Raw genomic sequence first — 22,730 nt, forward strand, 5'->3', positions numbered from 1 at the left:
GTGTTTTGTCAGAAGTTCACTATCAACTGGTCGTTTTCCTCCAAGGACACTCGATAAAAATGTGTTCTAGTGTCTCCATCTGGGAACAGAAGACACACTGATTCGCTAAGCTAGAGTCCAGCCGCGCTCTGTATCTGTTCGTGGCTGTTGCCCCATGTATAACCCTCCACTGGAGGTCTGCTGTCCGCTTTTCAAAAGGCAACTTGTACAGGCACCACCAGCTGCCTTTCAGGGAATCATCTATGCCCTAAAACCAAGTCCACCTTGACTCTTTTGCTCCTGTCAGGAACTGCAAGTTCGAGACTTTTACGCAGATCTGATAAATCACCTTCTTTCCTGTGCTCTGAAAAGTACTCAGTTGAGGGATCTTGAATGACAGAAGCTGGTCCTCTCCTTCCTGCCACTCCCCCACAGCTGGAACGATCAGTAGAGGAGGAAAACTGTACTCGCAGTCATCGTTCCACTGGTTTACTGTGTTCCAGGAACACTCTCAAGGATTGTGGCAGAGCAGCCAAAATGTCCTCCACGACTTTTAATAGTAACCGGATTGATCGGACTATGGTGGCCTCTTTCAGAGTGTCCACAGAAGGTCTTGACATCTTGATAAGGTGTCCCACCTTGGTACAGCCGGCCTCCTGGAAACTGGTTCGAAGGCTAGTGGACTGCAGCATTTGAATCCTTATGAAGTTGTTAAAAAATAAGGGTTCCTCAAACACCCACATACCCGGGGTATCACTGCTGACACGCTGTTCTGTTAAAAACCTGCCAAGCCTGTACAGAGCAGCAGAAGGAGGTTAAGCCCTTACAATCCACTTGTAGTCTCAGCCTTAGCTCTTTCTCAAAGTTTGTCATGTCTGCCTCAAGCTCCCTGATTGCGGTTTTAATCTTAGCGATGGAGTGAGGCGTGTACAGTTGGCAATGCACGTGTATTTGTGCCTTTCCAACCTCCCACCACTGCCTCAGAGAGCTAAAGTTTGGTTTCTGAAGCCTCCACTGTTCCCAGAATCTCCTGAAGTCTTGCAGTTCTCCAAAAGTGCATTTGGGATGAGTGGCGGTAAACCTGATACAGTGATCCATGTACAAGAGGCTGATGGGTGGATACTTGAATGAATTCGGGGCAAATGACACTCCACACTTCAAATAACTATTTCTATGTAGCTTTATCTCTTAAAAGTGTAACATTTTCTTCCCACTGATGGACAGTGACTGAACTTTAATAAAATTAGAAATTTCAAAAGAAAAAAAAAAAACACTAGAAGCCCAGTGCAAGTTCTAGGGCTGATACAGTAGGATAACAACCCTCAAAAAGAAGAATTTAATCCAAATTGTAGGACAACTAGATTCAAAACTTCACACAAATAAGGTGCAAATAAAACAGTGGCATCTCTGTAGAAGAAATAGAAAACATTCACAACTCTACATAGTATGGTGCTCATTAACATTTACATTTCCCATTTCTTCAAAACAGTGTATATGAAATACTAAAAACACTCTGAAAACATTAGTTTATGCTGACTCACTGATATCACGCTGCGTGGCGTGTTTTTGATCCACAAGCATTTACACTCCGTCTCCAACTGAAGTCATTCCCACTCGTTGAGCGCGTAAGGATTCACTTCCTGTATTTTTCCCGCCAACCCTCCACCTTAGCGCAATGCACCGCTGTGCACCCAGTGAGACTTTGCCCTCTGCTGTTGAAACTCGGCAACTGCAGCTAAACCACCACAACACAAAACCCAGTTGACAGGAAGTTTATCAGATCCCTACAAGAAAAGCTTCTGTAGGAATAAGCGCATTTAATCAAATTACAGATCGAAAATTTAGTGGTGGGGACATTAGTGACGTTTGAGTCATGGCACCGTGGTGTAGTTCGCTTTTTGTCTATAGCGTTTTACTTACTGCGATTGTATTTAAGCTTTGAAAATCGGAAACGTGGTGTTATGCTGTAAAGATCATTTTGATAACCAAACCATAAATAAATGAACGTAGGTCGCTGAGCTTATTTTCCACAATAATCCAAATGTCATTTTTTTTGACTAGAGAACGACGAAGATGCATATTGAACAATGTTTCTCTCAGGAATTTCAGTTGTAGTAATGTTTATCTTGTATATTGTACTTAATAAGTTCCACCGTCCGATTTTATTCCCGTCTTATTCCTCAAACTTTGCACATTACTCCTCTGTAGCTACAAAGATGTATGGAATTTACAGCATAATTCCAAAATGCACGTTATAAGTTTGTATGGTAAGGTAAGGGTTACCACTTGTTTTAAACTGGAATTCTGAGGGATGAATTAGCTTCTTCTGACAAAATTAGAAAAAAAAAGTATTTGTGAATTATTCTTACGTGAAGCTCTAAGCTGACTTGCACAACTTTGTTTCTTGCCTGGGGATGAAATACAGTACACAGAGTACTGCAAGTAAACGGAAAAACAGAGGGAAACAATAGTTGAAACAAATCCACTATGTAGTGGAAAACACATTTTTCTGTCAAATATGCATGACTTTTCTTCTTGAAAACATGCAGTAGATACACACCTGTAAAAGGTTTGTGGCAGAATACTAACCATATGAGTGTTGTGACTTCCAAGCTGGTTTAGTTATTGTGAGATTCTGACTATTGCAAATATACAATACTATTGTATTATAATACACTGTGTTACAGCTCTTTTTCATCAAGATAAATTAATGAGAAACTATAATTTCCCTACATTAATGTACCTGCAGCACAAGGATAGATGTATTGTGTCTCTGCCTAAACAACTGAAAGGAAAACACAATGAAAAAGTCAAAGCTTATTCATTTGTCCAACACGTTTAGGGTTTGTGGTAATTTTTTCATAAAGTCTCATCTCATTTTTTGTACAGCTGCACTAAAGACTGTAAAGACCACAAAATTCCTAAATATACCTAATATTTCAGGTTTTATCTCACGCTTTTTAAAGACTCTGCATTTGGGACAAACCCAGAGAGCATTTGGATGTTAAGGATCACCATGTTTGTACTGTTCTCCTGTCCACTGTATTTGCAATGGAACCATAAAATTATTATTCCATTATTATTATTATTCAGTCTGACATATTTTCGAATCCTTTTATTAGTAAAGTGGGAAAAGATCCCGAAAGCAAAATGTGTCTCAAAAGACTGAATATTGTCATAAATCAAAAGGTGCTAGTTTATAGTGGATATTTATACTAGAGCATAAACATAGTTTTATTTTATATTTTTTGACCACTTTACCCAACGTTATTAGTCTGTTTTTATATGAATTGCACAGATTAATTAGAAAATAATTCTGGAGTGATTTATATTGTACCAATTTTTTTGCATCTCAAAATACTGGCATTTTAACAGCGGTGTGTAGACTTCTTGTATCCACTGCATGTGTGTTAGCTAACAGTGAGAAATGCATTTCTTTTAATAACTAAACTCCAAGTCTAAAATTCAAAATTAATTATTCCTTAAAAAGTCATATGAACACTTTTGAATATATTTATACTTCTCAGACTAAGCTGACCTGCACAACTTTGTTTCTGATCAGTGGATGAAATACTGGGATAAATACAAAGAAACACCAACCTGTAGAAAACAACCAACACCATGTGTAGTGGGGGATTCACATTGTTTAATTGTCCAATATGCATAAATGTAATTCTAGAAAAAAATAGCCACACAGCTGAAAGGTTTGTTGTGAAATACACAGTAACTGTAAGAGTTTACACAAACAGACATGGAGTCACAAAGCACATTGCTTTAGTAAAATGGACTTTTTAAATATGTGAATCATTGATGAGGACTGACCACACGTCCCTCTTTAAGCTGCAAAAGACAAGAAAAATCAAAACTGTTGTTCTGACTAATTTATGATATATTCAGTAGATAACGTGCTGTTTGTGCTCTTTTGGCCTTTAAATTCATATCAGAAACATTATTTTGGACTCTTACCTGCAGCACATGGGTAGATGTATTCTGTCTCTGCCTGATCACCTGAGAGAAAAAGAAAATCAAAAAGTTAAGTTTTGTGTGTGTTTCCAACATTTCAAATGAATTCACATTGTGTGTTTTGTTGTCAGAAAAAAGATTCAGGGTTGTATAGGAGATCACAGTGTCTGCTTTACTTGGCTGGTAGTAGTCATAAATCTGGACCACAGCTGGCTTCAGGCTCTGCACTGGGACCTCCTGTACGAGCTCTAAGCTGTGGTTGATTGGTATGTCCTTTGGTAACTGTTGGTTAAAAACAAAAAAGACAGACAACATCAGAGACAGATTTGCAGATCATCATCTTTTGAGCCTCGCTGTAAATGCCTCTCACCTCTCGTATGTACACCAGAACATGGTCTTCCTTTTGTTCAACACGATCCACCAGCAGGGCACGTTGGAGCTGATGATATTACAATGAGTATATTAGGTTTTTATCAACTTTATCAACATCAATGACTTTCCCAGAACATCCAGTAAAGGTATCTGTATTAACTCACACTCTTCAAAGAGTCTGGGTGTGGGACAAACCCAGACAGCATTTTGATGTCCAGGATCACCATGTTTGTACTGTTCTCCTCTCCACTGTATCTGTAATGAGCCATAAAAGAATGATGTTACTCAGTGAGATTTCACCTTGTTTTTCATGGTTCTGATACTTGTTTGCTGTAACTTGAATCTTACAGGGATTTTAGAGTCAGAGTGAGTCTAGGTCTGTGAGATTCACTGGTGCAGTCGGCATTTGGTTTGACCTCCACACTCAGAGTGGTGACATCAGTAGGAGTTGGGATGTTATAGTGAAGAGAAAGCTGGGAAACAGGTTCACAAGCAAAGTTTTATATTCATAAAAACAAGTATGTCAATAATAATCTTTGATTAGATTGTTTTATGACCAGATTAATGACGTTTCCTTTAAGCACCACCTTTTTTTTTTACAAGTGTTCCGTTTTTCATATACTTGTTTCAGGATGTTGCATGAAATTTGCTATGGGTTGGTGAGCATGTGTTGTTTCATGTACCAGAGAGAAAATGAAGAATGATGCAGGAAGCCAAGTCAAAAAGAGTGAAGAATATTTTAAGCTATTTCCTCCTATTTACATATATTATTATTATTTTTCCAATTTATAAATTATTAAACAACATAGAACATGGCACCCTTTGTATCACAGCCCTGAAATTACAATGTAGTAAGAAAATGAATGTAAATAAAACATATGGTTTGTTGCTAATCCCTTGTTTGAAATAATTGTATGTGCTGTATATTAAAGAAAAAGAAACAGGAAAACTTCCAGTGTTGACTGACCTGCATTGAAGCACATGCACTGCCCTTCACCTCCAGGCTGTACTTTCCTGTCACATCTTGCAGCATCTTCTCCTGGTAGAGCAGTTTGTTGTCCTGGTTCACATCAAATGTCAGCTGGCCACTGGGAGACTGGACCGTCACTGTGCTGGAACCTTCTGGACTGAACACCAGAGTGGAGTAGAGAGCCAGAGCCTGGAGAGCCACCACTGTGTCCTACACACACACACACACACACACACACACACACACAAAATATGTGGCTGAAACTATATAAACGTTAAATAAATAATAGTTCTTAATAGAAACTTCTACAGCTGTATAGCACTGACCCTTATTTCTCACAGTGTAGTTGTGTTTTGGGTGGAAACATTCATGGACACTGGGAAAAGCAGGAGAACGTTTGCTCTACAGAAACTTTATATGTCTAAACTGTCTCTTGTCTTTCCAAAAAGAAAAGGATTTATTCATTGTTTTATAGTTTGATTACGATTATGAAGTAGGGAATTTTAATGAAACATTTTATATCCATTTAAAGTGGCTGAAATTGAAAATACTACAATGAAATGGAGGCGGTTTTAATAAGCTGCAATTTTAGAGAAAATGGCAAGAAAAAGTAAGTGAACACTTCACAATTTTCTGCCCGATTGATTATAAAATGTGATCAGATCTTCAGTCACTGATTTACTGTAAACAAACACAATATTTCTAGGTTGATGATCTTTCATGTGTTTTTTTAAAAATTCCCACTAAACATAAAGTAATGCTGACACTAGTCTTCTGATGTCACTAAATATCAACTGGAGTCACGTGTCTCATAAAAACGCTCAATGTCAGTGTGTCAGACACATTGTCTCATTGTCACATTGGATATGATTTGGTAGTATGGGTCTCTCTATATAAGTGCCCACCCAGCCAAGATCATTCCAGACGTACAAAGCAGAATCTTCGATGAGGTAAAAAGAGCCACAGAGAAACAGCTAAAGACTTTAAAGACTCAGTTAGTTGACACCTCTGTTCATGAGTTAAAGATACACAAAACACAGATAATGTAACAGAAGCTCAGAAGAAGGAGCTGGGTGGTGCAGCAGGACAAATACCCTAAACCAGTGCTCCCACAGCTCCCCCAGCCTCTGATTGACTAGTAGTGCAGGGATATTGCAAAACGAGCAGGGCTGCAGCACTGGAGGAGCGTGGATTGCTATTGAATGACCTCAAGAGAACCGTTCACACCAGGATTTGACTGAACTGAAGCAGGTCTTTACGGAAGAATAGTCCAAAATTGCTCCTGAACATTGTGCAGGTCTAATCCACAGCTACAGCAAGTGCTTGCATGAGGTTATTGCTGCCAAAGCTGATTCAACCAGTAGTTACAACACTATTGCTGTTTCTCTTTCCACTTTCTTTGTTTATTGGCTGTGTTTAATAAAGCCATTATAGATGATGACTAGTTGTCTTATCAGATTAGAAATATTGAGTTTACTGTAATTTTTTCTAACTTTGCTGCAGATCGGATCACATTTTATGATCAATTTACACAAAATTTCAAATGTTTCAGTTATTTTTCCTGCCACTGTGCATGATGTTCACAAAACAATGATGTGGCTAAACTTGAACTTTAGATCACAGGTGTGAAAAAATTTTCCAATTCACTCTTTAGCCCTGCTTTAATTGTAGAATATTGCCTTTTTAATTCACTGTTTGGCCTGTACCTGTGTGGAGGAGAAGCCTCCGTAATGGTTCTGCTGCCCCGTCAGCCACCTGACGATACGGGAGCTGTAGCCCAAGTCTTCAGCTGTAGGGGAGGCACTGAGTTTGGCGAGTAGCACATAGGAGCTGATCTCCACAGACAGAGAGGCTGATGTTTCTGTTGCAGTCTGAGACCAGTGCAGGAATCCTCCTAAAACAACCACCCACAGACAAACAGGTGTCATGTCCCTCACAGTCACAGTAATGAAGTCACCATGATTTCCTTTAATGTGATGTCTCACCTTCATCCAATGCTACTGAGTCTAGGTGCTGCAGAAGATGAGCTCGCGTCTCCATGTCTCCTGCCAGGGTGAAGACGTACGCCAGCAGAGCTGTAGTGTAGGTGTTGCTGAGGTCATTGATGGACTTCTTGAGGCACAACAGGCTCTTTGTCATAACAGGACTCTGTAATAGATTTAACCATCATATGGTTATTAAACTGTGAACTTATCCTGAATATTACTGTATAATCCATTATTACCTTTCAAGGACCAAAGGCAAATATATATTTTAAAAGAATCAATGTTACCACGACTAAGCAGTAGCAGTCTTCTTTGTCTGTAACACTGTGATCCCTGATTCTGTGCAACCTTCCCATTAAAAACATCATAAACACATTGCAACAAGCATCACAATTTTATAACATCTGGAATTTTAGGTCCCAACAATAAGAAAAAGGTTAGTGAAATCCTGTAGGGACTGGTTAATGTGGATACAGGCCCTGATTCCAGTAACAACTTTTTTTATATATAGTTCTTAAAATATGTCATCAGTTCTGAACAGAGTTTTACTGTCTTTACCAGTTGCAGCTAACCAGGTAAGCAGGGAATCAGTTTACAAGCACTTAAGACACATGGTTACTGAAAATCTGTTTATACATGCAGCATGTGCTGTTGTAATAAGATTAGTAATGTGGTTACAGGGTCTACTCACGTTTGCTGACACGTTCATCTCCAAGAAGGCAGCAGTGATATAAGCACTGAGAGTCACTTCATCAGACACACCACCCTGTAGAGAGAAAGGCACCATTCAGACTTTATCATGACTCGACCTCCAACATACTGGATGGAATTTTTTGTCCTTGTGTCTTATCGTTTAGGGTCACCACAGATCACAAATTATTAGCCTGCATGTAAATGTTTCTACTGGGGTTGGACCTGCACTTTGCAGTTGAGGATGGGGATGGGCTGTTGGGGGTTTAGTGTCTTGCCCAGGGACCCTTTCAGATGTGGTTGGGAAGAGCAGGGCGGGAACCTCCAACCCTATGGTCAGTGGGGGGCCACCCTACCAATTGAGCCTACAACTGAGCCACTGCTGCCCCGGCATTAGTTATGACTATGTTGTAGATTTAAGCCATGATGATGCATCTGCATTTAACTCTAGATGAAAATAAACATCTCTAACTTGTTCTTAGTCTGAAGTAGCATCAGTCATTAGTCTACAAACTGTACTGTCAGTTTACCTTCATTCTGTTGTTAAAGAGTTTGCCTGACTGTTGAAAACAGCCATTTACTTGTTGTTTAACCTCCAGCCAAGTTTTAGACTCTTCAATCTTTGTTGGGTCAATGTAGATGAAAGACTGAGCTTTGGCAAAAGATCTCAGCACAAAAGCGGTCAACCTGAGGAAAAGTAAAACTAAATTCATATATAAAGTGACAAACTAAGACACATTGTATAAATATATTGGTCAGCGATGTTCTCACCAAGTGTTCCCTGTTCCTGATCCAAATGTGCTGTAAGCACCATCAGGATGTTTGTAGTTCAGTTGTCTCTGGTAGCCTGTGTAAAAAAACAAGCTTATTAACTTAATTAATTAATTACTATCTTCACTGTCAAATTTGAAAGGAATTTGATTCAGACGTAATCGTTTAGGGGATTTTATACATTTATTGGAGTTGACAGAGAAACCTTCTGACAATCTTCCCTTTTGTCAAGATGATGTGATGATGATGCATCACATTAATGCAACTTTTGTATGACTGCATATGGACCACAACATGCACAATGCATTCTTATTCTGATCTGGCTGCTTCAGGTTCTCATGTGCCTTTAGTGTTTAACTCACCACTAGTGAGGAAGTTAGTGGCCTTTTCCCTGATGGCTGGTGTCAGCTGCTGTGTGCCTTTCAGGTACTGCAGGATGTAGATGTTGGGGGCTAGGAGCGCCATGTTCTGCTCCCCACATCCATACGGCATCTGCAGCAGTCCATCCAGGTTCTGCAGGGCTCGACCCAGGATGTCACCTGCACGAAAACACTTGATCATACCAAAGTTTATGTTTTTACACGGTTACACCACTAAAAGACATTTTTTTTCCCTCAAAATCTAATTTAATAAGTGGAGTTATCAATCAAGTAATTCAATTAAAATCTGATTGTTAAAATTGTGATACATTTTGCATAACAATTTTGTCCAGTACATTCAGTCCTGCTACATGATAGTAGTTGGATGTTTCTATACATGTGCACAGGACAAGTACATTTGTTACTTTATAAATTTGCTTTCTGTATCGTATGAAAGTGCAACAATTTAAAAATGTTTAACAACCATGGTAAGCAAAGCATGATATCCACAGAAGAACAAACGAGTTACAGAAGTAATTTGCAGATATTGATTCTCCTTTTAATGAGAATCCTGTTAACTTGCATTATTTCTTTTTGTTAAAGCCCTCAATTAAAATGTGTACATGGGTTTACCCAGAACAGATAATGAAGCATGCGCAGATCCATCAATCACATTCTCTGGGAGTTGTATGTCAATTTCCTCTGTCAAAACTTCTTCTGTGGACAGAAATAAAAAAATCACCTTACAGATGGGAAACTCAATTAATGTAACTTAATGACAATGCACATTCAAGCTAGTACAAATGTTCTTTTATCACGTGTCCCTGCAAGTTTCTTTTCTACACTTCCCCACTTTATCCAGTCATCCTGCTGTGCTTTAAAATCTAGCAGCCTCTTCTTGCCCCTGAGTCTCCTTTATGACTAGTTTTCTTCTATCCTGACATGCTGTTTCTTCACACCACGTCAGCTGTGGTACTGTTAGACCAAATCCACCTCTTTGTGCTTTAAGTGTCCAACAATAACCTTAACAGCACCATTTCCAGGCTTGTTTTACCAAAGTGGACTCATGAAATGTGCTAAAATAAGTGTGTAATTCAAATAATCTTATAATACTGCAAGAGTCTATTTTTCCTAATGTATTTTAGTTTGAGGGATCATTTCTGGTATAAACCATCCTGACCTTTTGGACAGAGGAGCCAGTTGTAGTTCTTTGTTATCTCTGTTCCCTCAGCCTGCAATGGAAGAAGATTGGAAATGGAGTTGAAGTATCAGTTCCATTAATAAAAATATTTTAAATCCAATTAAATAAAATGTTTTATTGTTTATAACTGACTTTATCATTGTTTGTATGTCACCAACCTTTACAATGAGAGATTTTGAGACCACATCAACACGACCTCTTTCTGGCACACTCACAACCTCGTTGTCACATGAAACATGGGAAGTCACAGCCTCAGCAGTCACAGACACATTCACGGTCCCTAGAAAAAGTAAAATCACTCTTGTAGATCTGGAAAATTTCAGTGTGGGTGTGAATGACTGTTTGACTCTCACCTAAGACTGAGGGAGCCATTTTCCAGCTGAGAGTCTTGCGTTCATTGCCGCACAGACAGGATGTGTACTGGTCAGCAGAGAGAGGGGTGAGGGTGTAATCTGAGGAGGGTGCTGGAGTCACACTGACCTGTTCACAAGACACAATCATGTGATTACAAATTTGAGACTTGTGCTAAATACGATTCAGAATGATCAGTACTAAAGCCAGATGTCAGCAGCCCTAGGTGAGGTTCATAGATCACATGGCCAGGTGTTACGAGCATGTTAACATGTTGATATTCACATTGAAACACAAGCACTGATTACCATGATGCAGCTGGTCAGGTAGTTGAAGACAGTCGCCTTCAGCTCAAAGTGCTCCCCCCGGATGATGGAGTAGGGCAGGGTGAGCTCCAGGAAGAACGGCTGGAAGACCTTGATTTCTTTACGCGGAGCCAAACCAAATCCTTGAGGGGACAAACAGAAAGCCTCTGTCTCCCATGTAGTGATGGTGTCTGGGACAGTGAGGGACACATCCTTTGTTCCAGACTCTCTGGACCAGCAATTACACAGAATCACATCTATTAGCTAGAAAAACATACTTTATTAACTGAGATCAATAGAGCACAGTATGTATATATTTTCAATGGTTTGGATTAAATGCACTGATAATACTAACATATCGTAGTTAATCTGATGTAAAATATCTAAATATTAAATTATTTCATATAAAGATTTCTTGAGATCTCAGACAGATAGAAACTCAGAAATCTTACCCAACTTCCACCAGGTCCCATATCCAAGTCTCAGGGAAGAAAGTGCGAACTGTCACTACTGGTGTAGAAATAGGGACAAATGGTGCCATCCTTCCTGCAACAAAACCAGGAACCAACATTGCCACTGCCCCTCCAGCTATGTCACCTCTGTTTGGAATTCCTGAAACAAATCAATAGTTTTGAGTCACAAACAGAGAACAGCAAAAACATATTCGACTGTTTTAATGTTTGTAGGTATTGAGTGTGTGAAAAAGCTCAAAAAAGGTCACCATAGTGTCCCCGGTGGTAATGGATTCCTTTGTACTTTAGACATGAAGGCATTCGAATCAATAAGTTTGTTGCCATCTTCAGTCCGATGTTCTAGATAATCCAACCATATACAAACATCAGTTATCTCTTGTAATGTAAAACATAAAGGTAATATTCTTGATATTGTAAATGGATTTTTGTGAAAGAAATACCTCGAAAATTGTCTGAGCATCGTTTCTCTGGCGATATCTAGCATAGGGTATAATGTATCTTCTTGTTCTCACAGTCAAACATTCTTCGGGATCTTTAACCTCATATGGAATATGGGAAACTTTCCTGACAGGCAGCAAGTTAAAGATCTGAAAATGTAAACACAGTCCAAGGATTTTAACTCTTTCTCAGTCAGAAGATCTGATTGATAAGTACATCTTTTAATCCTAATCATTTACCACCGGTGTAGTGCCTATCAGAAAAATACATAATAATAACTTCTCTATAGCATTATAATTACAGTAACATGATCGTAAAAAAAAAGTTCAGGCAAAAAAACTGGGTCACAGAACAAGAAGCACAATAAAACAATTTTTTTAAGGAACTGATGTTACCAATACAAAAAATACCTATATAAAAAAAATAAGTCTTCTTCTTTTCCTTTCGGCTGCTCCCTTTCAGGGGTCGCCACAGCGAATCATGTGCCTCCATCTAACTCTATCCTCTGCATCCTCTTCACTCACACCAACTAACTTCATGTCCTCCCTCACTACATCCATACATCTCCTCTTTGGTCTTCCTCTAGACCTCCTGCCTGGCAGCTCCAACCTCAGCATCCTTCTACCGATATATTCACAGTTTCTCCTCTGAACATGTCCAAACCACCTCAATCTGGCCTCTCTGACTTTATCTCCAAAACATCTAACATGAGCTGTCCCTCTGATGTCCTCATTCCTGATCCTGTCCATCCTCGTCACTCCCAAAGAGAACCTCAACATCTTAAGCTCTGCTACCTCCAGCTCTGCCTCCTGTCTTTTCTTCAGTGCAACAGTCTCTAAGCCGAACAACATTGCTGGTCTCACCACCGTCTTGAACACCTTTCCTTTCATTCTCGCTGATACTCTTTTATCACACAACACACCTGAAACTTTTCTCCACCCGTTCCAACCTGCCAGCACTCGCCTCTTCACCTCTTTTCCACACTCACCGTTGCTCTGAACCGTTGACCCTGAGTACTTAAAGTCCTGCACCTTCTTCACCTCTGCTCCCTGTAACCTCACCATTCCACCTGGGTCCCTCTCATTGACACACATGTATTCTGTCTTGCTGCGGCTTAGCTTCATTCCTCTGTTTTCCAGAGCAAACCTCCACCTCTCTAGATTTTCCTCCACCTGCTCCCTGCTCTCACTACAAATAACAATGTCATCTGCAAACATCATAGTCCATGGAGATTCTTGTCTAACCTCATCTGTCAGTCTGTCCATCACCAGAGCAAACAAGAAGGGGCTCAAAGCCGATCCTTGATGCAGACCCACCTCCACCTTGAACTCCTCTGTCACACCTACAGCACCTCACCACTGTCCTACAGCTCTCATACATGTCCTGCACCACTCTAACATACTTCTCTGCCACTCCAGACGTCCTCATACAATACCACAGCTCCTCTCTCGGCACCCTGTCATACGCTTTTTCTAAATCTACGAAGACACAATGCAACTCCCTATGACCCTCTCTGTACTTCTCCATCAGCGTCCTCAAAGCAAATACTGCATCTGTTGGACTCTTTCTTGGCATGATACCATATTGCTGCTCACAAATGTTCACCTCTGCCCTTAGCCGAGCTTCCACTACTCTTTCCCACAACTTCATTGTGTGACTCATCAGCTTTATTCCTCTGTAGTTGCCACAGCTCTGCACATCTCCCTTGTTCTTAAAAATTGGTACCAGTACACTTTTCCTCCAGTCCTCTGGCATCCTCTCACTCTCCAAGATCTTGTTAAACAAACTAGTCAAAAACTCTACTGCCACCTCTCCTAGACACTTCCATACCTCCACAGGTATGTCATCAGGACCAACTGCCTTTCTGCTCTTCATCCTCTTCAATGTCCTCCTCACTTCACTCTTACTAATCTTTGCTACTTCCTGCTCCACACCAGTCACCTCTTCTACTCTTCGTTCCCTTTCATTTTCCTCGTTCATCAACTCTTCAAAGTACTCCTTCCATCTTCCCATCACACTCCTGGCACCTGTCAATACATTTCCATCCTTATCTTTAATCACCCTAACCTGCTGCACATCCTTTCCATCTCTATCTCTTTGTCTGGCCAACCTGTACAAATCCACCTCTCCCTCTTTAGTGTCCAACCTAGCATACAAGTCCTCATATGCTCTTCGTTTGGCCTTTGCCACCTCTACCTTCACCTTACGCTGTATCTCCCTGTACTCCTGTCTACTCTCTTCAGTCCTCTCAGTGTCCCACTTCTTCTTAGCTAACCTCTTTCTCTGTATACACTCCTGAACTTCCTCGTTCCACCACCAAGTCTCCTTGTCCGCTTTCCTCTTTCCAGATGACACACCGAGTACCCTCCTACCTGTCTCCCTGATCAAATTAGCTGTAGTAGTCCAGTCATCTGGAAGCACCTCCAAACCACCCAGAGTCTGTCTCAGCTCCTCCCTGAAAACTAAACGACATTCTTCCTTTTTCAACTTCCACCACTTCGTCCTCTGCTCTGCCTTAGTCCTCCTTATCTTCCTCACCACCAGCATCATTTTACACACCACCATCCTGTGTTGTCTGGCTACACTCTCCCCTACCAATGCTTTACAGTCACTGATGTCTTTCAGATTACAACGTCTACACAAGATGTAGTCTACCTGAGTGCTTCTCCCTCCGCTCTTGTACGTCACCCTATGTTCCTGCCTCTTCTGAAAGAAAGTGTTTACTACAGCCATTTCCATCCTCTTTGCAAAGTCAACCACCATCTGACCTTCTGCGTTCTTGTCCTGCCCATAACAGTCTCATCACCTCTGTTCCCTTCACCTACATGCCCATTGAAATCTGCACCAATGACAACTCTCTCACCTCTGGGGATGCTCTGCATCACTTCATCTAACTCACTCCAGAATTTCTCCTTCTCTTCTAACTCACATCCTACCTGTGGGGCATAACCACTCACAACATTGAACATCACCCCTTCAACTTCCAGCTTTAAACTCATCAACCTGTCTGATACTCTTTTCACCTCTAAAACATTCCTCACAAAATCCTCTTTCAATATAACTCCTACTCCATTTCTCTTCCTATCTGACCCATGGTAAAACATGTGTTTTACGTCGGATGCCCTTCCTGCCACAACCCTCTGCATTTATCCAGACTTGGGACTGGCACAAGAAGACACTGGCTTGTGCCCCCTTGCGGTTGCATTATATAAATAAAAATAAGTAGAGGACACTAAACCTAAAGTATGTAAACATCTGTTTGTGTTTGATTGTAGAGATACCTTATCTGCATCCAGAATCTTCCATGGTTCCTTGATGAGGACACTCTGGTCGACAGCACTGACACCACACAGAGAGTCGGGCTCAGCTGTCACCTGCATGGTGGTCTCCTCTCCTGGGACAGCTGAGGATGGAGAAAACTCCAAGGACACCTGACACACACACACATAACACAAATTTCAGTATTGTGGTGTCCTTTACCTCACACATAAAACAAATCTCTAGAATAGCCTTCTTCCACCTATGGAACACTGGTAAAATTAGGGGACAGATTAGGAAAGAAATTAGGAGCATCCTATCTCAAAGTGTTGGGGAAAAAACTGGTCCATGCATTTGTTACTTCTAGGTTGGACTACTGTAATTCCCTACTTTCAGGATGCCTCAGTAACTCCCTAAAGAGCCTGCAATAATGCAAAATGCTGCAGCAAGAGTGCTGACTGGAACTAACAAGAGAGATCATATTTCACCTTCACTAGCTTCTCTCCATTGGCTTCCCATTAAATCTATAATAGAATTTAAAACCCTGCTTCTTACATATAAAGCTCTTAACGGTCAGGCTCCATCATATATAGAAGACCTCATAGCACCATATCATCCCAGTAGACCACTTCGATCTCAGAATGCAGGCCTACTTGTGGTTCCCAGAATTTCCAAAGGTAGAATGGGAGGCAGAGCCTTTAGCTATCAAGCTCCTCTCCTGTGGAACCAGCTCCTAGTTCAAATTCAGGAAGCAGACACCCTCTCTAAACCTTCTTCTTTAATAAGGCTTAGTTAGTTACAGTTATGCTGCTATAGGCTTAGACTGTGGGGGACCAACTCCCCAATGTATGACATTAACTCTGTGTGTTTTCTCCCGTAGTTGTCTTTCTACCTCTGTGCTGCCACTCATAAGGAGGGAATGGGTTGCTTAAAATTGTCTTATCTGGCTTACTGTAGTTGACATTGTAACCGGAAGTTCAAAAGATTAGTTCAACAGTCAGCAGACAATCTAAAGAACATATGTCTGTAAGTACGAAGTCTGTTAAGTTTAACACTCATATCATATGCTCGTATTAAGATGGTTATTTTGTGGTTTATCTGCAATTATGATAAAACGTTACGCTGCTAATTGCAGTCGCATGTCTAAGGGATTTTCCATGTATGTTAGCATCGGGCTAATTATGAGTTGACTTTAACTGCTAAGTGCACTTCTGTTATAAGTTTTGATTTGTAACCAGCCTAATTTTTTTCTTTTAATGACTTCGCATGTGTGTAAAAATGAAACTATTTGTGACTCATATTTATTTTGTATTGCAGTTTCACAGTGCTTTTTTCAGTAAAGTTCTAAACTCAAAAACTACATGCTGGGTGTTTACTGAAGGGACCTGTTAGCTATCTGTCAAGCTAGAACCAGCTCTCCACACTAGTGATGACAGAATGACCTCGCTGTCCCCCACTCTCTGTCCCTTTCTGCAGGTGTCCCCGGCTTTGAGGCTGGATGTTTTACAGCATGCAGCTACTGGTCCCACCAAACCCGCCCGATGTTTTGTTGTTGATTTTGTTGCTCTTTTATTTTCTCTCTTCACTTTCCATTCTCCCTTACCGGTCAAGGCAGATGGCCGTCCACCCTGAGTCTGGTTCTGCTTGAGGTTTCTTCTGTTAAAGGGAGTTTTTCCTTTCCAGGAAGCCTGGGGCTTGCTCAAGGAGAAATGATGGGTTCTCCCTATACATTTTTATAGTCTTGACTTTATTCTGTAAAGTGCCTTGAGATTACATTGTTGTGAATTGGCGCTATATAAATAAAGTTGAATTGAATTGAATTGGTGTTTGTTATAAGATTAGCATGAATCAAAAAATAATTTTACTCTTTACATCTTTACCAATAACAAATTATAGCAATGCTGATGGCGTGTGTACATTAGTAAAATCAATATCTGTATCTCTGTTTCTTAAGTCTTGATCATACTTTGATATGAATGGATGGAATAATATGGTAGAATTGAAAAGTTGCATGTGCCTGTACTTTCACACAATCAACAGTTGAGAGTAAGCATTTATAGAAATGTTCCATGGTACATGATGGTGACGTGCTGAACATCAACAGTTTGACGTGTTAACTCTGAAGCAGCTAATACAGAACATACACTAATTCCACAGCTACATCTGATGAGCTGTTGTTGCCAAAAGTCTTCTTGCCTCACTGACCTTGTGACCAAAGCACTTCTCAGTGGAGAAGTCAGCACTCTTTGCGACGACTCTCTCGCTGGGGAGAATGGCATAAACTACAACCTGGACTTCTGGTGCCATGTCTGGAGACACTTTCAGCTTGAAAGACACCTCACCTTCATTCACTAAAACAACAAACCAGATCATTTTTATGCATCCATAGATCAACGGCGCTGCTAATGTAAAGAACACTTTAAAAATGTAATACCCCGAATTTATGATTAAAACCAGTCTGTTCCCACCTGATTTATCCTGCACTTCAATATGTGTATGTCCTTGCAAAGCTATGGCTCCTCTGGATAAAACCTGGAGAAATTGAGAGATAATAAGAAATAATGAGTAATGTAACACTAAACCTTCAGTCCATTCAACAGGATACACCATGAAACATAGTTGTATGTTGAATGTTACTTCTTTGCTCTTCAACCAAGGTTCAAAAAGTGCATAAAATATCATATAGCACATAAATATGAAATGCAAAGTCTTTGTACTGCTTTGCAACAAGTTCAGTCTTGTCTACAGTTTACACATGACTGATGAAGATCTAGTCCTTTGAAATACTAAAAACTGAAATCCTAAACAAAACTAGTTCTTTGCTGCTTTAGTTACCACAACAGCTGAACTCAGTGTGAACTTCAGCAATCTGACCAACAAGTACATGATCCTGTTCTCACACATGAACAAAGTCATGCTAAAAATGTTTTAAATATACTCATTGAACATAATTTTATGAAAATATTAGGCCTATGTGTCTCCAGCCTGACTCATCTAGATTAGTTGTGTCAATTCCTTAATAATTCGGATAATGTTTAAATTATCCAAGTGTTTGAGATAGAACTGATGAAAACCATTCACTCACCAGATACATCACATCCACAGAGCCTTGAGACTCTCCAACTATAGTGTACTGAATGAAGATTTCTTCCTCTGCATCACAGGAAAGTGGTTCATCTTTCTGCTTCACCTCCAGGGAGCTGACTGTTTTAGTATCAGGAGAGACTTGTTGTGCCAGAGAAAGTATGTGATTTCCACGTTCATAATCTGCAACTCTATAACCATGGTGTTGAAATGTTGGTGTGTTGCTAATCTGCACAGATACAGATGTAGAAATAAAAAATTATACACAAGGTCATTGTGGTTGATGTGAACTAAATACTGCAAAGTGAGCTCAGATACAAGCAGGGTAAGATTAAGCTATTTAAAATGTTAAAAAGCAAACAGTTCACCAGCTGCTGTGGCTCCGGTATTCATGCAGGCAATTTCATGGCACTGACATATAATGGTGAAAAAGTCATTTTATGTGTAATCTTTACTCACCACGAGCACAATGTCCCTACTATAGTTAGCTGTGCTAAATGAGAACGTGGCAACACCATCGCTGTCAGTTGTCAGATTTTGTAAAAGACGTGATGACCACGTCTCACCCTCAAACAGATACACTGCCATGTCAGCGGTGGGTGTATTATTGAAATAAACTGCTTTAACCTGTTGAAAACACAAAGTTTGTGTCATCAGGGGATCCACAAAGTTGCCTTGTTTACAGAGTGACACTGGAAAAGTCAGAACAACAATTTAACATTTTCCAACTCACTTTTCCCTCCACATTTGTTCCTTGGTGATAAACCTTGGGTGTATCAATAAAAGACAGCTTTCCAACAACAAATGAGATCGTTATTTTCTTCTGTTGTGGGTGTGAAATACCTGTATGGGAGGAAATGTTGTTTAAATACATGCTTCTGTTCTGTATTTTAATTAATACTCATATATAAATATAACATAAGACTTGCCTGTCCCCTCCTCTTCCACATTAGCAAGAAGAACCAGTTCATCAAAAAGTACCTTTTGGTCTATTTTTGTAAACGTTGACATCTCAAAAATAAAAGTGGCACAGCCTTTCTTGTCCATCTAGAAAATACAATAAAAAGAAAAATAAAGTACATGAATTAATAAATAGAAAAACATAAAAACAGATTTGATTTAAAATGTTAATATTTTGCTGGACATTTCTGAAGAAAAGTTTCTGTTTAAGGAAAACTAGATGGTTGTGACTTGACAACTACACAAGGACATTATCTTAGATATGTGCAATCTAAAAACATGAATGTTGGATGTGTCAAAGCCTAAATCTCTTTGCAGAAACCTGTACCTGCTTTGTCTCCTTGTGGCATGGGGCAGTTACAATATCGACTTCCCCAGAATGTTCAGTGGACATTATAAATGGATAATGTTGAAGAGGTCGGCACAGCTCAACTTTTACACTTCCAGGCACAGACTGTCCATATGTATATCTAATTAGATAAAGACAATCATTTTTGTTGAAAAGTCATCCCCTCACTAAACATGACCTACAGTCCTGTCCAGAAGTATTGAAAAGACAAGGCCAATTCAATAGTGTTTGCTGTGCACTGAAGACATTTGGGTTTAACATCTTTGGTCATTTGAGTCAAATGCTGCTACATTGTTTTATGAATCTACAGTATGTGAAAATAGTATCAAATGAAAGCTGACATTCTTAGCTCACGTCTCATTTTGATCTTAAACCCAATTGCCTGCAAATACAATACTAAAAACCGGCCTGACATTGCAATACTTTGTGAGGGAACTGTTTCCTGATCTTCTGAAAGTGTGATTTAGAATTTATGAAGAAAGAAATTTTTCTTACTTTGCACATATTTCAGCTTTGATTTCATCCTGCCCAATACTCACTGCATCAGGTGCATCTATTTTAACATCAAATTTAGGCAAAACTGTGGACAAAACATGGTCATTAGCATTCTTGCTTCATTAGAGACAACTTGGTTTACTTAATTCAGTTTTCATCTAAAATTGTTGAAAATTAATAGGAAGAGATTAATTCTAACATACCATATTTCTCCACTTTGAAGTTATGATATACTTTATCTTCACCGACTGACACAATAATTCCATACATTCCTTCACGAGCCTCAGAGTTTAAGGAGTAAGAAAGCTGCAATATTTTACTGTTGGATGTTTCATTGAGCCACCGTCCAATCCGGTTATTGTTAGGATCCTGTTTAAAGAAATAAATGGAAAGGAACATGTATTCATGGTTTGAATAAGAAATAGTAGTAATAATAGGATTGTATTGTATTGTAACTAATAATACTACTTCACTGTAAATTTACTCTGAATTAACAAAAACATAAATAAATTGTAGAGTAGCATCATACTCAGAAGTCTTGGGCTCTCCATGTGTCGAAAAGATTAACATGCTGAATTTATAAGAGAAATAATTGTGTGAGGACATTTTCTTACCTCAATTTCAATGATCTTGTACTGTAAAAGAAAAAGGCAGAGAGAAGGACAAGTTGTCATCATACAGTGTTTACTCAATTTGGGTTAAACATTTTTACAAAACATTTTTCCAAGGAATCAGATACTGGTGAAAATCAGCAGGTGTTCAGGTGTTTTACAATCACTGTACAGACACATACTGCTGACTCCAACACACTCAGTTTAGACTTCAGCTCTTATCTTTATGAAAATATGAAGCATGTAACACACAACAAACAAAATGCCATTGTGAGAATCTGTATTCATTATAAATTAGTGACTGGAAACACATACATCTATTTAATATTTTTGTATGGTTTCATCCTTTCCATTTTTAAAAAAGAATAAAAAATGTGTCAACTCAGCACAGATGGTCTGACTAGAAGCCCTGGTTGTACTATTGACCCTTCTTTAGGAGCTGAGTGATTAGTGACGTAACTGTGTTTAAACAGGACACACACAAGTCCATCTCTTCATTGCATAACCTCTCTTTGCTTTGAACATGCTGGTCTATGTATCCTATTTCACTGGGGCATGTATTACATAACTAATGTTATACTAATACATAGGAGATGCATAAGAAAGGAGAGATACTCACTGGCTGATTGACAGGTCTGAATTTGGTGTCCAGTGTGACAGCCCTGAAATGCACTGAGATAAATTCAAATGGATAAGTTTTTACATTGAATCTATAGTAGTGTTAAACATCCTCTCAGATTACTAGAACAACTGACTAATTACTGGGACACATGCATTTCAATTCAGCCCCCTTGTACCGCTAACTTTGTGTAGTTTGGGTTTTTTACTGTAAACAGCCGATGTCTCCGTCTTAATTTCCACGTTAGCTAACTAGAACTGTCAGATATGTGTCACTGTGGTGTAAAGATAAAACACTGTAGAAATGCAAGGATCTGTCAGGAAGAATGGGATAAACTGCCCAAACCCATGTGTGGGACGTCTGTAGACACTTACTCAACTTACTCTGACATTTGGAGCTGTGAGGGACTTCTACAAACTATTGATTCAACGCCTGAATAATTATGTAAACGAGTGAATGTCAGTTTGTCAAAATGTTAAAAAGTTTCTGGAAATTTTCGAAAGCGACTGCATGTTCTATGTCAAGGTTACCTGTTTGTCCAGGGAGGTAGATTGGTTTATCCGTTTGGACAAACGTCTTTGGTTGATAGGGTTTGATCATAACTTTCCTGTTTTGTTTTGAGTAAAACGTGTCACCTCGTACCTCCACCTCAAAGTTCAGAACCACTTCTTGCTGCACTGAAGGAGCCTGTGACAGAAAATTATTATTGAAACACAAAAGCACATTGCATTGTAAAATGATTTGGCCTTTGTTATGTTCTATTAATGTGTTCTGAAATCAACATAATTAATATTTTATTACTAAGCCTGTAGAGCTGACCTGTAACTCAGTGCAGGTATGAAACGCTGTGTCCGATGTCTTCTGGAGGAGAATTTTGCTTTTCTCCGCAGACAATAAAGTGACAGTCATGACCAGAGTCTCGCTTGGCTCCAGGAGACTCGCACAGAATTTGGTTTCAGCTCCAGCTTGAATAACAGCAGGAACTGCAACCATGTAGTGTCTACAGACAGAAACATATAAACACATGTTTAATATTATCCTCACAGAATCTGACAGGAGAACTGCAAACTCAATGTTAACATAAAAAAAGCTTTTTTAAAAAGTAGTATTTTCAGTCAGTACTGCCAAACTTACGGTCCTGCCAGCACTTGATAAACAGACATCCAGCTCAAAAAGACACACAGTGTCCACGTGCACATCTGAATCCCATTGAGACCCATGGCTGATTGCCATGAAACCTTGGGAGTCAACAACATTTAAATAGTCACAAATACAGAAACCGACCCCCGACCCGCCCCAACACAAACACAGACGTTTTTTAGCCATGAAACTAAGGACATTTCCTGACATAATGCAATTCCTATCAATTAACTTAACTGTGCCAACTCAGTTTTTTGAGCCGCCCTCAGTGCCTCACCTAAACCTAATACTAACACTAAAAACAGGTGTTAACCTTCAAACAGCTCTTTGAAGCGGTGTAAGAATGTGAGAACTGCC

At 39.6% G+C, this 22,730-nt stretch overlaps 1 protein-coding gene across 1 annotated transcript in view; it reads right to left on the bottom strand.

Annotated features, from left to right (window-relative positions):
- LOC137128839 (uncharacterized) overlaps positions 1–22,471 on the bottom strand; it is a 44,196-nt gene extending 21,725 nt beyond the window's left edge. Inside the window, exons 1-32 of the mRNA XM_067507453.1 lie at positions 22,368–22,471; positions 22,053–22,233; positions 21,764–21,920; positions 21,234–21,286; positions 20,618–20,638; positions 20,207–20,372; positions 20,004–20,088; positions 19,488–19,629; positions 19,129–19,246; positions 18,933–19,042; positions 18,659–18,826; positions 18,201–18,428; positions 17,584–17,647; positions 17,321–17,466; positions 15,139–15,288; positions 11,860–12,006; positions 11,668–11,758; positions 11,399–11,558; positions 10,950–11,175; positions 10,644–10,770; positions 10,449–10,570; positions 10,270–10,321; positions 9,723–9,806; positions 9,093–9,269; positions 8,731–8,806; positions 8,490–8,646; positions 7,961–8,035; positions 7,270–7,432; positions 6,991–7,178; positions 5,282–5,494; positions 4,663–4,787; positions 4,479–4,569 (exon numbers count right to left, since the gene is read on the bottom strand). Coding sequence (XP_067363554.1) covers positions 4,479–4,569; positions 4,663–4,787; positions 5,282–5,494; positions 6,991–7,178; positions 7,270–7,432; positions 7,961–8,035; positions 8,490–8,646; positions 8,731–8,806; positions 9,093–9,269; positions 9,723–9,806; positions 10,270–10,321; positions 10,449–10,570; positions 10,644–10,770; positions 10,950–11,175; positions 11,399–11,558; positions 11,668–11,758; positions 11,860–12,006; positions 15,139–15,288; positions 17,321–17,466; positions 17,584–17,647; positions 18,201–18,428; positions 18,659–18,826; positions 18,933–19,042; positions 19,129–19,246; positions 19,488–19,629; positions 20,004–20,088; positions 20,207–20,372; positions 20,618–20,638; positions 21,234–21,286; positions 21,764–21,920; positions 22,053–22,233; positions 22,368–22,453 — 4,149 coding nt within the window. The 5' untranslated portion in view covers positions 22,454–22,471. The remainder of the gene's footprint in view (positions 1–4,478; positions 4,570–4,662; positions 4,788–5,281; positions 5,495–6,990; positions 7,179–7,269; positions 7,433–7,960; positions 8,036–8,489; positions 8,647–8,730; positions 8,807–9,092; positions 9,270–9,722; positions 9,807–10,269; positions 10,322–10,448; positions 10,571–10,643; positions 10,771–10,949; positions 11,176–11,398; positions 11,559–11,667; positions 11,759–11,859; positions 12,007–15,138; positions 15,289–17,320; positions 17,467–17,583; positions 17,648–18,200; positions 18,429–18,658; positions 18,827–18,932; positions 19,043–19,128; positions 19,247–19,487; positions 19,630–20,003; positions 20,089–20,206; positions 20,373–20,617; positions 20,639–21,233; positions 21,287–21,763; positions 21,921–22,052; positions 22,234–22,367) is intronic.
- Positions 22,472–22,730: the final 259 nt, after the last annotated feature.

Source organism: Channa argus, chromosome 6 (assembly GCF_033026475.1).
Source record: "Channa argus isolate prfri chromosome 6, Channa argus male v1.0, whole genome shotgun sequence".
Classification (NCBI taxonomy): Eukaryota; Metazoa; Chordata; class Actinopteri; order Anabantiformes; family Channidae; genus Channa; species Channa argus.